Raw genomic sequence first — 14,481 nt, forward strand, 5'->3', positions numbered from 1 at the left:
TGTGACATTTGTTAAATCTTTGATAAACTGAAAGAAAAAAATGTTTATTACGCGGGACAAAAAGTGTACAGGGTAGAGTAATGTGGATACTATGTACAGAGGGACTTTCCGGGTGGTCCAGTGGCTAAGACTACACTCCCAGTGCCAGGGGCCTGGGTTCGGTCCCTAGTCAGGGAACTAGATTCCATAGCCTCCAACTAAAAATCCCACACACCACAACTATGACCAGCCCAGCCAGATAAATAAATAAATATTAAGGGGCAAAAAAAAAAAAAGATGCTATGGAAAAACCCAAATAAATGTTTTGGTCAACCCCACACTATACTTGGGCTTCCCAGGTGGTACTAGTGGTAAAGAACCTGCCTGCCAAAGCAGGTTTGATCCCTGGGTCAGGAAGATCCCCTGGAAAAGGGAATGGCAAACCATTCCAGTATTCTTGCCTGGAGAATCCCACGGACAGAGGAGCCTGGCGGGCTACAGTCCATGGGGTCATAAAGAGTCAGACACAACTGAAGTGACTTAGCAAAATACTGTATTTGGGTGATCAAAAGGAAACACTTTGTGACAATCCCCTTCCCTCCTTGCCTCCATGTCTCCTCCCTCCCTGTCTCTTTCGGTGTCTGTCAGGACTGTTAGTCCCTCTGCCTGGGACATCTGTCCCTTCCTCAGCAGGGTAGCCCCAACCTCACTGTCCCTGGGAAGCCTGAGCCACACTTCCCAGAAGAGCCTGTGTAGGCTCCTTCCTTCATGGGCGGCTTCAGGCAGAAGACACCCCACAGGCTCCTGAAGGTCGCGCACTGCCAGCTGCTTCCAAGCAGACTCCTCCCCAGACGCACCCTCCCCCCACTGGGGGCTCCCTGTCTCCTCTCGGGTTCTGTCCCTCCTCGCTCCCTCTACCTCCTCTCACCCCTTCCCTCCCACTCGGGGCTCCTGTCCCTCTGCGGGTGCCACATGAACACAGGCCTCCACCTTCAGCTCAGACCCTGCGGGTGCCACATGAACACAGGCCCCCACCTTCAGCTCAGACCCTGCAGGTGCCACATGAACATAGGCCCCCACCTTCAGCTCAGACCCTGCAGGTGCCACATGAACACAGGCCCCCACCTTCAGCTCAGACCCTGCGGGTGCCACGTGAACACAGGCCCCCACCTTCAGCTCAGACCCTGCGGGTGCCACGTGAACACAGGCCCCCACCTTCAGCTCAGACCCTGCAGGTGCTACATGAACACAGACTCCCACCTTCAGCTCAGACCCTGCGGGTGCCACGTGAACACAGGCCCCCACCTTCAGCTCAGACCCTGCAGGTGCTACATGAACACAGGCCCCCACCTTCAGCTCAGACCCTGCAGGTGCTACATGAACACAGGCCCCCACCTTCAGCTCAGACCCTGCAGGTGCTACATGAACACAGGCCCCCACCTTCAGCTCAGACCCTGCAGGTGCTACGTGAACACAGGCCCCCACCTTCAGCTCAGACCCTGCGGGTGCCACGTGAACACAGGCCCCCACCTTCAGCTCAGACCCTGCGGGTGCTACATGAACACAGGCCCCCACCTTCAGCTCAGACCCTGCAGGTGCTACATGAACACAGGCCCCCACCTTCAGCTCAGACCCTGCGGGTGCCACATGAACACAGGCCCCCACCTTCAGCTCAGACCCTGCAGGTGCCATGTGAACACAGGCCCCCACCTTCAGCTCAGACCCTGCAGGTGCTACATGAACACAGGCCCCCACCTTCAGCTCAGACCCTGCAGGTGCTACATGAACACAGGCCCCCACCTTCAGCTCAGACCCTGCGGGTGCCACATGAACACAGGCCCCCACCTTCAGCTCAGACCCTGCAGGTGCCATGTGAACACAGGCCCCCACCTTCAGCTCAGACCCTGCAGGTGCTACATGAACACAGGCCCCCACCTTCAGCTCAGACCCTGCAGGTGCTACATGAACACAGGCCCCCACCTTCAGCTCAGACCCTGCGGGTGCCACGTGAACACAGACTCCCACCTTCAGCTCAGACCCTGCAGGTGCCACGTGAACACAGGCCCCCACCTTCAGCTCAGACCGCTGCCCAAAGCCCAGTCCCTGGACTCAACAGACATCACTGGGACGTCCAGGGGCCTCCGACCCCACGGTCTCGGGGGCAGACCCTCCTCCAGCCTGCGACCCAGGAGCCGGCCTCGTGACAGCCCCCCCAGCCCTCTTGGGTACTCTGTGTCTTGTCTGCATCGCCCCCTGCCCGGGAGGCTCCTCCTTCCCTCCCCCGAAGGTCACTCCACCTCTGCTTTGGACACCCCTCCTTCCTTCCCCTGACCACACTGGCCAGATGCTCTGTCCACACTGTGGCCAGGGAGCCTCACGGTGCAGACCTGCTTCCCTCACACCCCCACCCTGTCTGGCTTTAAACACTCCGCTGCTTTCCAGCTGCTTCTACAGTAACAAGCGTGACGGTGTGCTCACGGTTCTGCCCTCTGCCACAGCCCGCTCCCCCGGCCCCACACCAGTAGCCCTCCCCTCCCAGGCCCCAATCAGAGGCCAGGCCTTCCTGGCGTCTCCAACCACTCAAAGCACCTCTGCTCCTTCTTTAAACAGCCTGGGTCACCGTCAGGGGCCACAATTATCCTTTTGTCTATGATCCTCGGACCTACACGGGCCGCCCCCACCAGCACGGGCCATGGTGGACACAGGACCTGACGTCACCAAGGACCCTGAGGCCTGCTGACTGCCTGGGGGAGGGGGGCTGGCACAGTGCCCTGCTGTGGATGCTGCCTGACACAACTCTCCGCCACGGTAACAAAGTGGCCAGCAGCCAGGAGGGGCTGGCTGAGGGTGGTGACGGGAGCCCTCAAGGACCAGTGCGGGGCTTTTCTTACTGGGTGGGGGCTTTGAGAGAAAAGTATGAGCCTGAGGAGTGAGGACAGCAGAGAGGAACAGCCATCCTGGCTTCAGTTCTCTGCTGCCCCCCAAGTACCGCGGAGCCTCACAGGTACTGCTGGGGTTCTGGGCTCTGTGACGCGACGGCCCTGGCAGAGCTGGGCATGCCTCAGGCCCTGGCAGGCACGTTCTCGTGTCTCACCACTCACCCTTACCTTGCATGTCGTGCCCAGCAGGGCTCCATCCCGGCTCCAGGCAGCACCCTGCACCAGGTCCCCATGGGTCGCCAGCTCTGCAGAGAAGCAGCCAAGGTCAGGAGGGGTCCAGGGTCCCCCCACTCTGTCCCAGGCAGTGAGGGTCTCAGGAAAGCGGGTGCAGGCAGGCCTGGCTTGGGGGTAACTCTGGGGAAGGGGCAGCTGCTGGGAGGGTGCCTTCTGTGCAGAAGCCAGGGCAGCAGGGCCTCCAGGTTGGGGGCGGGGCTTCATTCAGCCCCACTCTTCTCAGGCCACACCCCCAGCCAGCTCCCTGATCCTGGGTCACCTCGCTCACCCCGCCACCAACATGCCTCCCCATTCCCCCGCAGTGGGCCACACAGCCCATGGAAGTGTCACACACACCGCTGCCCTGGGCACCTGCTCGGGCCTTCTTCACTCCCTCCCTGAATAGCATGACAATTTTAAAATGTGTCCACAAATTCTTTGACATCTCTCCAGTTACTGGCTGAATTGTGTCTCCCCTCAAAAGATGTCAAAGTCCCAATCCTCAGCACCAGTGAATGTGACTTTATTTGGAAATAGGGTCTTTGCGGATCATCAAGTTAAGTTGATAACGCTAGGATAGACTCTGATCCAGTATGAATGGTGCCCTTGTGAAATCAGACCGAGACAAACACGCACAGAGAGAAGACGCTGTGAAGAGAGGGAAGACAGCCATCAACAGGCCACGGAGCACGGGAACCACAGGAGCACTGGGCAGGGAGCCTGGTCCAGAGTCTCCTGTGCAGCCTCAGAAGGAATCAACCTTACCAACACTTTGATTCCAGACTCTGGTCTCCAGAGTTGCGAGATAATAAATGTTACGTTACACTCCTCAACTTGCGGCAACCCTAGGAAACTAACACCTCCTCCTTTCAAAATGTGCAGCCCAGCGACTTCCCTGGTGGTCCAGTGGCTAAGACTGGGCGCTCTTATTGCAGGGGGCCTGGGTTTGATCCCTGGTCAAGGAACTAGATCCCACATGCCACAACTAAGACGTGGTGCAGCCAAACAAACGTAAAATATACATGAACAAAATGTGCAGCCCAAGCCCTTTCCTCTTGAGTGTGAGCAGGACTTGGTGACTGGCTTTTCGCAGAGGGCATGCATCTCCCAAAGCTGCAGCATAAGCAGCTTCCTCCTTGCTGCTTCTCTGGGACTGTCCCCTGGGGAAGCAGCTGCCATGTGGTGAGGGTGATCAAGCAGCCCACGGGGAGGCCAACAGGGGAGAACTGAGGCCTCTTACCCACAGCCTGCACCGTGAGAGTGAACCATCTAAAAAGCAGATCCTCCTAGCCCAGTCCAGCCTTCAGGTGACAGCAGCCCCGGCTGACAGTGGGACCCTTAACCTCATGAGAAACCCTGAGCCAGAGCCACTCAGCTAAGCTGCTCCCAAATCCCTGGTGCTGATAAATGTTTTCAGTTCTCTTAAGCCTCTGGGTTTGGGGTAATTCTTTCTGCAGCCCGAGGTAACTACCATGCCAAGGTCTACCTCCCTCAAGTTAATCCCAGCCCTGTCACCCGCTTGCGCTGCGGCCTCAGTCACGTTATTTAACCTCAGCTACTATACGGGAACGGCAACAGCCCCGTGTGAAGCCCTCGGCACAGTGCTGGGCAGACAAGAAGGGCCTGAGACGGAAGTTACAGCTGCAGTGACTCCCTGATGACACACTGCCTGGTGGCCTTCACCTCCACTGCAAGGTCGGGCTGCTCTCAACTGCACCAGGAGCACACTGGGGGCGAGGAGCACCTTGAATTTCAGGTCCCTTGGGGCACAAGACGGCTCCATGGTGAACGCTGAGTGACTTCTCAGGAACTGATACTGTCAGAAAGCGCGTCCCTCAGACCCGTTATGCTGTTGGCCCTTTGTCCCTCCCCCAGAGGTGGGGACACCACCACGGTGACCCTGCACAGCCCTGGACAGTCTGCACAGCCCTGCAGGGCAAGTCGGTCCTTCAGTTCTCTGAGCTTCACGTCTTTCCCCTAAAAAGGGGATGAACTTGTCCAGGAGGACTCTGCAGAAAGGATTTGGCCACTCTGTCTCAGAAAATGCCTAGGCTCCTTGGTGGGTCCCTGTTGATGGGTCAAAACCACACAAACACTAAAGATTCTGACCTACAGCTGCCACTGCCTATTCGTGGTCTGAATGTTGGTGTGCCCCCAGATTCACAGGTTGAAACCTAACTCCCACTGGGATGGAATCTGGAAGCAGGGCCACTGGGAGGCGATAAGGTTACACTCATGAAAGGGCTCGGTGCTCTTATGAGAAAAACCCCCAAGAGCTCCCTCACCCCTGCCTCCGTGTGAAGAGACAGCCACCTGCGAACCAGGAAGCAGGTCCCTCCCGTGCCTGGATCTCAGACCTCCAGACTCCCAAACTGAGAAATAAATGTTTACAACCCAGTTATGATCCCAGTCTGTGGGATTCTGTTGGAGCAGTCCGATGGACCAGGACACACACCAGGGGAAATGAAGCAGCAGCACTGTGCAGGGACGGGGGAAGTGGTGAAGACAGCAGAATTCTCATCTCCTAGAGGAGAAATTAGCAGTCTGCTTTCAAAACTGAAATGACACACGTCAAGAAATAACAGTATAAGGAAGTTATTTAGACATATGAAGAAGAAAGCAGAAAAAACAGCCAAATGAGATGAAAACAGACGGCTATGGAAAGTGGGGAGGGTCAGGGTGCTTAACAAGTCTTGTAAAATTATATATTACATATACATGCACAAGTAAACAAATACACAGATACATACACACGTAACTACATATACACATATATATCACACACATGTGAAACCTGACACGTGTCTTGAAACTCACATTACCGAAATTGCAAACAGACAGAAAGTGCTGCCAGACGGGGCTGCCCGGGGAGGGGCCGTCGCGGTGGCCCTACCTGTGAGGGGCTGCTGCTTGGTGGCATCCCAGACCTTGGCGGCCCTGCCCGCCGTGCTCAGCAGGATACCGTCGGCGGTGGGGTGGAACTGCAGCACCTCCACCTGGGCGTCCTCAGGGCCCAGCAACAGCCCGGGCCCCGAGGGCAGAGCCTGGCCAGATGCCGGCAGTCGCCACACTTTCACCTGCAGAGAAGAGTGAGTCTCTAAGCCCAGGGCTGGTGGGGGCGGGGGGGTCTCGCTGCCTTCATCCAGCCTTGTTCCAGGTGCCCCCACCCCAGGAGAAGGGAGGGGCGGGCTGGGGGGCCAAGGGGAAGACGTGGGAGTGGGGGAGCCAGGCGCTCTGCTCTGTCCCCTCCAAGACTCCCACCAACCCACCCGGGCCCTGCTGTCTGCAGGAGCCGTGCAGCAGGGCACAGGTCACGGCCGTGGCTCAGAGCAAGTTCCCGGGGGCGCATGAGAGTTGATGTGGTGGGGCGGGACTTAGCAGGAGGGGCTGGACTGGGAACCAGCAGGGCCCTGGGCCTCATGAGGCCTCAAACAGGTCTTCCAGCCACTCCACTCACCGTCCTGTCGGCTGAGGCCGTGGCCAGGAGGAAGTCATCGAAGGGGGAAAAGTCCAAGTCTGTGACCAGGTCTGTGGGAGAGAAACAGCTGACACGGCCAGACAAGGATGAATGTCCTGTTCCAATCCACTGTGCCTTCTCCCAAGGCCAGAATCACAGCCCAGGGCCTCTGGGCTGAACCCTCTGTCCACACGATGGCAGGCTGGAAATCCTCAAGGGGAGCGCACTCTAGAGACAGTGGGCCAACACCACAGTCCCCACCTGCCAGACACAGGCCCAGACCCCTGTGGCCCCTGGTGGCCAAGGGCCCCGCAGCAGGAGACTGGCAGGATGGGTGGGAAGCTCCCCATGTCACCAGGCACCTGCATTCGCCCAAAATCCAGAGCCCAGTTCGGGTGAACAGAAACAAGTGCCAGCCCCCATGGGGATCAAACAGGACAGACCACGGGCTGCTCAGCGCTCACGGGCCCTCCCCACCAGATGCAGCAAGAGGAGGGCTGAGCATGGAGGGGGGCTTCCTGGGGGGGGCAAAGCAGGCCCTGGAGAACACTGAGGGTGGCACGGGTCAGGGCACCGGGCAGGAGGGGGCTGGGGTGGCACTGCCGACCTAGGAGTTCTCTGCCCCTTGACAAGCCAGGGCTGGCCCACCTGCAGGAGCTCACCCGCCCCAAGCCCAGGTGCCGGCTTCTCTCTGAAGGGAATAAGACCGGGAACAGAAGGCTGAGTGACAGGCACCTTAGGGGCTGCCCTGGGTGGAGAGCAGCCAGCCGGGAGGCAGCGGTCAGCTCTGAGCAGCACCTCCTGAGGCCTGTGTGTCCAGTTGCTCCTTCAGTTCTAGAAGCTCCGCAAGAGTCTCCCAATAAATCCCTCTGTGGCTTATGAAAGCTGGAGTTGGTCTCAGATCCTTGCAACTGAAAAACCTGAACTGCTGAGCTCTGGGGGGACCAGGAGGGGGGATGGGGCACACGGAGTGAGCCAGAGCCCAGAAGGAAAGTGAGACTGGGGGCTTCAGTGGGGTAGAGCTGGTTCAGATGTGAGCAGGACAGCCAGGCCCGAGTCACCAAGGCAAGGAGCATAGTGACCACCCTCCTGCCAGCCTCCCTGGCGGGGCCAAGCAGATACACTGTCGTCCCAGGCCAGCAGACCCTGAAGACAAGGAAGAGAAGGGGCGGACAGGGACAGGCACTCCTAGGAAAACCCCAATCTGGACTCCTGATCACAGAATCCCTGCCACCCAACTCTGCGGGCTCCTGGCAGGACAGGGCAGGGCCCAGGCTGGGTGTAGATTCTGGCCTCCCCAAGGGAATGAGCAGCGGCCCATCTGGGCGCCCAGCTGTGCTGGGCTGTAGGACCGTGGCCTGAGGGTTCATCTCACCAAATCCTCACAACGACCCTCAGAATGGCACTGTGGCCTCATTCCCAAGTGGAGGATGAGAACATGAGGACAGAGAGGTTAAGTAACTTGCCTAGAGCTGCACAGCTAAGAAGGGGACAGGCTGAAGGTCAGGCAGTCAGCCCAGCTTCAGAACCTACAACCTCAGCACAACAGCTCGCGGCCTTTCCCACATCAGAGCATGCTGCCGGCCACTGTCCCCCAGCCCAGTCCTGCAGAAACGGTCTCCAGATGCTGCCCAGCATTCTGTTCCCCAGACCAAAGCGCCACCCGAGAGCTGAGAGGCAGAAAGTGTCCCAGAAGGCAGGGCACCCCAAAGTCAGAGCAGCAGCCAAAACCCCCGTCACTGCAGTCTCCCCTAACCCTCCACCAGCACCCAAAGGGGAGAGCCGTGCCTGGCGCCCCGAGGGTAGAGTCTGAGGAGCTGGAGTGAAGCGCCCCCAGGAGCAGTTTCCAGGCAAGGCTGCTACCTTGGGGAGAGGTGCTAAAAAGCTGGAGCCACAGAGAGGCTACGATCCACCAACGAAGCCCAGTCCAGCTTCCAGTAACAGGGCCCTCACCACCCTACATACAGCTCCAACGTGGGGCTGCTTCCCTATGAAGAAGAATCACAAAGCCAACAGCACTGTGCCTAAAATACCTGGGTTCCGACTCTGGCTCTGCCAGCAGCAATGCCAGCATCGCTAAGCTCCTAATAATCCCTCTGAGCCTTGGTTTTCTTAGCTGAAAAATCGGTTATTTAAAAACCTACTTCTTGAGAATTCCCTGGTGGTCCAGTGGTTAGGACCTGGTGTTTTCACTGTCATGGTTCCACATTCAATCCCTGGTCAGGGAACTAAGATTCTGCAAGCTGTATGGTTCAGTCAGATAAAAAATAAGAACAGAAACCTACTTCAGAAAGGTATGAAAAAGGATGAGAAAGCAAAATTCGTCTATGGGCTACATTAGATGGATCGCAAAGACATTATGCCGAATGAAACAGACCAGATTTGAAAGGCTACATATAACGTGAATCCATTTATGTGAAACGTCCAGAGAAGGCCAGTCCACAGAGCAGAAATCAGGGTTCGAGGGACATACGGTACCCGTCTCCTTAACTCTGCAGTTGTTGGGAAAAGCAGCCACAGACCATAAGTCAATGAAGAGGTGTGGCCGCGTTCCAATAAAACTATTTACAAAGACAGGCAGCGGGCCAGTTCTGGCCACACAGTAGCTCGCAGCCCCTGCTGCAGAGGCAGAAAGGTCCATGAATGCCTGAGGCTTCAGCGCCTGAGGCAAACACATTAACTGCCAAGGGACATGAGGGGGGTCTTTCCAGGATAAAGGAAATGCTCTAACTCAATGGTGGGATACCCGACCCCGTAACTTTAACAAAAGTCATCAAATGCTTCAAATAAAACAAGCAATGTTTATAACTATGTAAACAATACCTTGACAAAGTTGTTTTAAGTTTTAAACAAGGATGGGGTAAGAAAACGAAGACAGTGCTGAGCGCCCACGGAAAGCTCCATCATTCTTCACTACCGTCATCTTATTAACTGCCACCCTCTGCATCAGGACTGAGACACTGAGCTGCACACCCAGACTGGGGATGGAGGATCAGCGCCCTTCTCTCACCCCAAGCCACCCAACAGGCAGCCAGGAACACAGGCCAGAGGGTCTGGGCCCGTGGCCACTGCAGCTGGACGAGGAAAGAAGAGGCGCTGCTGCAGCCTGAGAAGACCAAACTGTTCCCTCGATGTGGGCAGGCTGCCAGGTGGACTGCTGGGCGCCCCCAGAAGCAGCTGCAGGGGTGGACAAAAGCTCTCTTTGTGAGGGCCCATCTCTGGCTCTGCAGCCCAACCCGCCCCCTCCTTGGAGGGCCCTCAGCAGCCTGCCTGGCTGGGAGGATGCCTGCTGTGAGAGGTGATCTGCTGGGCTCCAAACAAGCACAGAGGGCTAAGAACCACACGGGCTTGAGTCTTCCATGGTGACAGGGAGCCATCATCAGCCTGGAGCACAGGCTGGTGCAAATCCGCCTCCTTCCAGCCTGATCACCTGAAGCACCAGCTTCCCTCCTCTCTGCCCAGGCTGGAGTTCTCAACCAGCAACAGCTTTCCCACAGTGAGGGTGACAGGAAGGGCCCAGCCAACCACAGGGGTGCAGGACCAGGTGAGTAGGAATCCCTTGCCCCAGGGCAGGAGGGGTGAGTTCCAGGCTTCCTGGGTCCAGTCTCTACTTACCTGAATGGCAGCCCAGGTGGGTCACCTGTCTCTTGTCCTCTCCCTGGCTTTCCAGAGGTACAATGCCCAGTACACCTGTCAAACAAAAACAGGGGCTCTGACTTCAGGCCTAACAGGGGATCTACTGTCCAGGGCTCCCAAAGGACACGAGACCCAAAAGCTTGGCCTAACCCTAACCTTCCCAGCACCTCCAAAAACAGTAAGACCACATCCTTCTGGACGGAGTGGTTGGCCCAGGCTCGGTTCCTGCCCCACACAAGACTCCCACGACATCAACTATGCAAAGACACAGTTGTCTCTTTATGGCGCTGTTTAGCCCTGGTAGTTGGCTTGGGGCCACCAGCTGCCACCTTCCCAGTTCTACTTGAGAAAGAAGCTGTCACCTGAGGGCAGCAGAGCTGAGGAACAGGATACAGTGAGATACAGCTTTGCCTGAACCCCCTGGAAGTTAGTTATATAAACCAAATGGTATCTGTTTTATCCGTTTCTTGCTTATGTCAATTTGAGGTCTGAGTCATCACTAGCAACCTTCAGAGGCCCAACTAACACAGGGAGCTTTTACCGCCCCATTGACTCCAGCTGCCCCCGCATGAGGAGTGGGTTGCATATGGGGACTGCTGGAAACAAAAGCAACAGCCCCCCACGCCCACCCCAGGCCAAGCTCTTGAGGACCACAGCCGACACGTTTATACAATGTGTGCCGTCAAATGCCCAAATTGAAGTCCATCTGCTTACTGCACATTGACCGCTTTGCAGGCATCTAAGGGCCTTCATGGTGCTGACTTCTGAACCCCGAGAGGTCCCTCCAAGCCTCTGGCCTACAACGAGCCTGTCCTTCTGCCCTTGGTAGGGTGACAACATCTTACTCTCCACATCTATGTTCACCTCCCTACCTGGACGGTCAGAGTTGAATGCAATTAAGCTGCAGCTGGCTTTGATATGGTTCCCATATGAAGGGGCAGTGCCTGCTCGAATGTCACTGATCCAGGCCTGAAAATAGAGAAAAACAACAAAAAAGGGTTGGCTAGGGCTTTGCCTAAAGCAGGGAATAGGGCATACTGGAGGGAGACCCTACCTTAAAGCTGCACCATTAGAGATGCAGGCCTTTGGATCAAACCCTGTCCCCACGCACAGTCCCTTAGAAAATACAAAAAATGTCCTTGAAACAACAATCTGTCATAAGGGGGTCAATTTTGAGTATTAAATAAGTTCTCTAATAAGGGGCAGGAAAATGTCAGAAGGAAATTCAGGCTGAACGAAGTCAAGGGGCTAATTGGACAGTGTGTGTATTGGCTGGGGGTGCGGACTGACTCTTAAAAGGGAGAGAGAAGCAGAGAAAGGAGAAGTGAGCATCTAAGATAGATGGACTCAACTTCCTCAACTGCATTACTGAAGGCCTCCACCAAGTACGAGTCTCCTCCAAGCCCCAGAGAGAGAGGAAATACACAAGCTCAGAAAGGGGACAGTCAAGGCCTTTCCATGAAGTCCTATAGTCAGGTAAGCAATGCACCCCCATGAATAGACATTAATGTTAACAACCCCAGCAGAAGAGCAGAGCAACTCTTTTTCTAAGACTGAGCTCGGTGAGGTCCCAATATTTCTTGTATCAGCACCTCACAGCACCCCTGATGATCATCAGGCACCCACATGTCCCAGCCCACCCGCTGACAGCGTCCCGGAAACCACCTCCACCACCCTAGTTTCTATTTCAGTGTTCACCTGCTGGGGTAAAATGTTATCATCCAGTATTATTCTTCCCTCTGGACTCGTGTTTACTGCACAAATACAATGATAGGAAATAAAATAGTTTTGACAAAGAGAACAGACCACCTGTCCTCCCATCTCCCTAACATGTAAACCGTGTTAAGCTCTCTCTGCTATCTCTAGTTCCACACCTGGCTGCTTGCCTTGCTGGACTGAAGTCCACCAGGAACAAGTCCACTTGAGCCCCTCAAGTCCATTCTAGGCCATCTCAGGTCAGGACACTCTCCAAGTGTACTGACTACACTGAGTGACCGTCTTAAATGCATATGTGAGAACCTATCAGTGACCACCCCTTCAATGGCTCCCCGCTGCACTCAGAAGAAAACCCAGCTTCTTCCTGGGGCTCTCGGGCTCCGCAGGTCCACTCCGGACTAATCTGACATCATGCTTCCCTCTCACTGCCCTCCAACCACCCTGCCCCACTTTCCTTGCTCCACCTGGCTCCTTCTCACCCCACTCTTCCCGAATGCCCAGCTGCTTCTCACCCTTCCTGCCTTAGCTTAAATGTCACCTCCTCCCAGCTGACGTTCTGGACTACCCTACTGAGGTTAATTCCACCTCTAGGTCCATCTCCATCTTAATCCCAGCGCCACTGTGTGTGTTCCCCAGGGCACTTATTAAAATTTGCATTGCTCTTGCCTGCCTGCATACTTGCTGTCTGTCTCTCTCCTGAGCCTGTAAGCACCAGAGAGGGAGGAAATTGCTGTTGTGTTCACCACTGTGGTTCCAGCAGCTGGACGTGGGACGGGCCCAGGAAACACTGTCCAGAGGATCAGAACCAGGCTTCTGCTTCAGGTTGTCCTGACCTGAGACGGCCTCTGATGGGGTCACCAGAGGTCAGTTTCTCCTCTTCATTATTGGAAGACACTCCCAGGCTTTCCAAATAATGTTTCACACCAGACCGGAGCTGGCATCGACTCTGAAGCACATCCCTCATCAGGCCTCCTGCCTTTCCGGCGGGCCGAGGGACTCCCCCGCCACCTGGTTCAGCTCTTTGTCTGGCCTCCACCTGCTTCGGCTTCCCACGCCCCACCCAGGCTTTGGCAGCATCACCCTGAGTAGGGGAAGAGCTCAAGCCAGCCGCGAGAGGAAGCGCCGGCGGAAACCCAAGGGAGGGGCGCGTCTCTGGTCGAGGAGCTCCCCCTCTCCAGTGACACACCCGGACTCGCCAAGGCCAGGACAGAGAGGGGCATCTCTCTCGCATCCCAGCCCTGGGCAGGGGCAATCAAGGAGGCGGGGAGGAGGCGCTGTGGCTCCCAGGCGAGGCCGACCGGAAGCCGGGAAGGCAGGCAGCCTCGTAGGCCTCAGGCCTCGGCCCCACCGGGCGGGCGGCACCGCCTCGAGGGTCCCGTTGCGAGGCAGGACCTTGGTGCTCAACGAGAGCCCAGAGTGTCTCAGGAGCGCCAGGCTCTGAGCGCCGTGCGGCCACAGGGCGGCCTGGACGCCTGACCCGGGCCTTAAGGGGGCGCCCCCAGGGCAGGCGGGCTCGGGGGGCTCCCCGCGCGGAGCCAGGGGCGGGGGAAGGGTGGCCGACGGGCAAGGGGGGACGGAAGCCGGGCTTACCTCGCGGCGGGGCGGCCGAGCCTCCGTGTGCCGGAACTTGGATACCTTGAAGCGGTTCATGGCGGCGGGGACAGCGGCGGGTGCAGCTTCGCGGACCCGGGCGTCGGCTCTCAGGTGCACAGCTAGCAGCCGGGACTCCCGCCGCCTCCGGCCCCACCCGCGGTCTGCCGCCCGTGGCCACGCCCCCTACGCGCCCCAAGCCAATCGCAGCCCTCTCCGGCCTGTTGGGCCACACCCCCATCCCCCTCTCCCTCCGCGCGCACGCCGCAGGCCCCACCTCCCGGCCAATCGCCACTCGACCGCCCCTCGAGGCCACGCCCCAATGCCGGAGGGCTGGAGTCGCGTACCGAGAGGTCACGTGCGGCTAGCTGTCCGCCCCCGGCCGGGTTGGGCGTGCAGGACCCTGGACTACGGCTGCGATTTTGTGGGCTGGGTTTGGCCCCGGGAGGCTTTCCAGGGTTCGGGGCACGCCCTTCTTCGGGAGGAGGGAAAGCAGAAATGAACTAGCTCCATTTCGGAGACAGGGAACGCTCTCAGGCGCCGCTGGCACCGAGTCACAGGGATAATGAATGGCAGCAGAGGAGAGCCCGTATCTGATGCAAATCCCTGCTGATGGGACCTAAAGGCTCCGCTTCTCACCCACCCTGCTTAGGTCAGGTGGGCTCCGTAGGAGGGGGGAATGGAGCCTTCGGCGTCCCTTATAAGGGCAAGTCTTGGCCGCAGGCCTTGGGCGCTGTGGGCCAAGACTCCTGGTAGGCAATCAATCAATTACAGATAAGCTGAAACGGCAGTAGATAAGAGCTGTGGGGAATCCCTTGAATGGCCAATTTGCAGAACCAGCACTTCTTGTTTAGTTACGGAACAAACCTGGGGCCATTCATTCCACAAGCCTTTCTCTTCGCTTTGAAAATTGACTCTGTGATTCCAGAATAGGCTTTCTGCTTGATACCA

At 57.3% G+C, this 14,481-nt stretch overlaps 1 protein-coding gene across 3 annotated transcripts in view; it reads right to left on the minus strand.

Moving 5' to 3' along the window:
• Positions 1 to 13,691, minus strand: part of LOC102188914 (coronin-7) — a 54,063-nt gene extending 40,372 nt beyond the window's left edge. For all 3 annotated transcript variants that reach the window (XM_018040489.1, XM_018040488.1, XM_018040490.1), the window contains exons 1-6: positions 13,531 to 13,691; positions 11,097 to 11,193; positions 10,204 to 10,278; positions 6,589 to 6,659; positions 6,025 to 6,208; positions 3,087 to 3,163 (exon numbers count right to left, since the gene is read on the minus strand). In XM_018040489.1, the coding sequence (XP_017895978.1) occupies positions 3,087 to 3,163; positions 6,025 to 6,208; positions 6,589 to 6,659; positions 10,204 to 10,278; positions 11,097 to 11,193; positions 13,531 to 13,590 (564 nt within the window). In that variant the 5' untranslated portion in view covers positions 13,591 to 13,691. The remainder of the gene's footprint in view (positions 1 to 3,086; positions 3,164 to 6,024; positions 6,209 to 6,588; positions 6,660 to 10,203; positions 10,279 to 11,096; positions 11,194 to 13,530) is intronic.

The sequence above is a fragment of the Capra hircus genome, chromosome 25 (genome assembly GCF_001704415.2).
Source record: "Capra hircus breed San Clemente chromosome 25, ASM170441v1, whole genome shotgun sequence".
In the NCBI taxonomy this organism is placed as follows: domain Eukaryota; kingdom Metazoa; phylum Chordata; class Mammalia; order Artiodactyla; family Bovidae; genus Capra; species Capra hircus.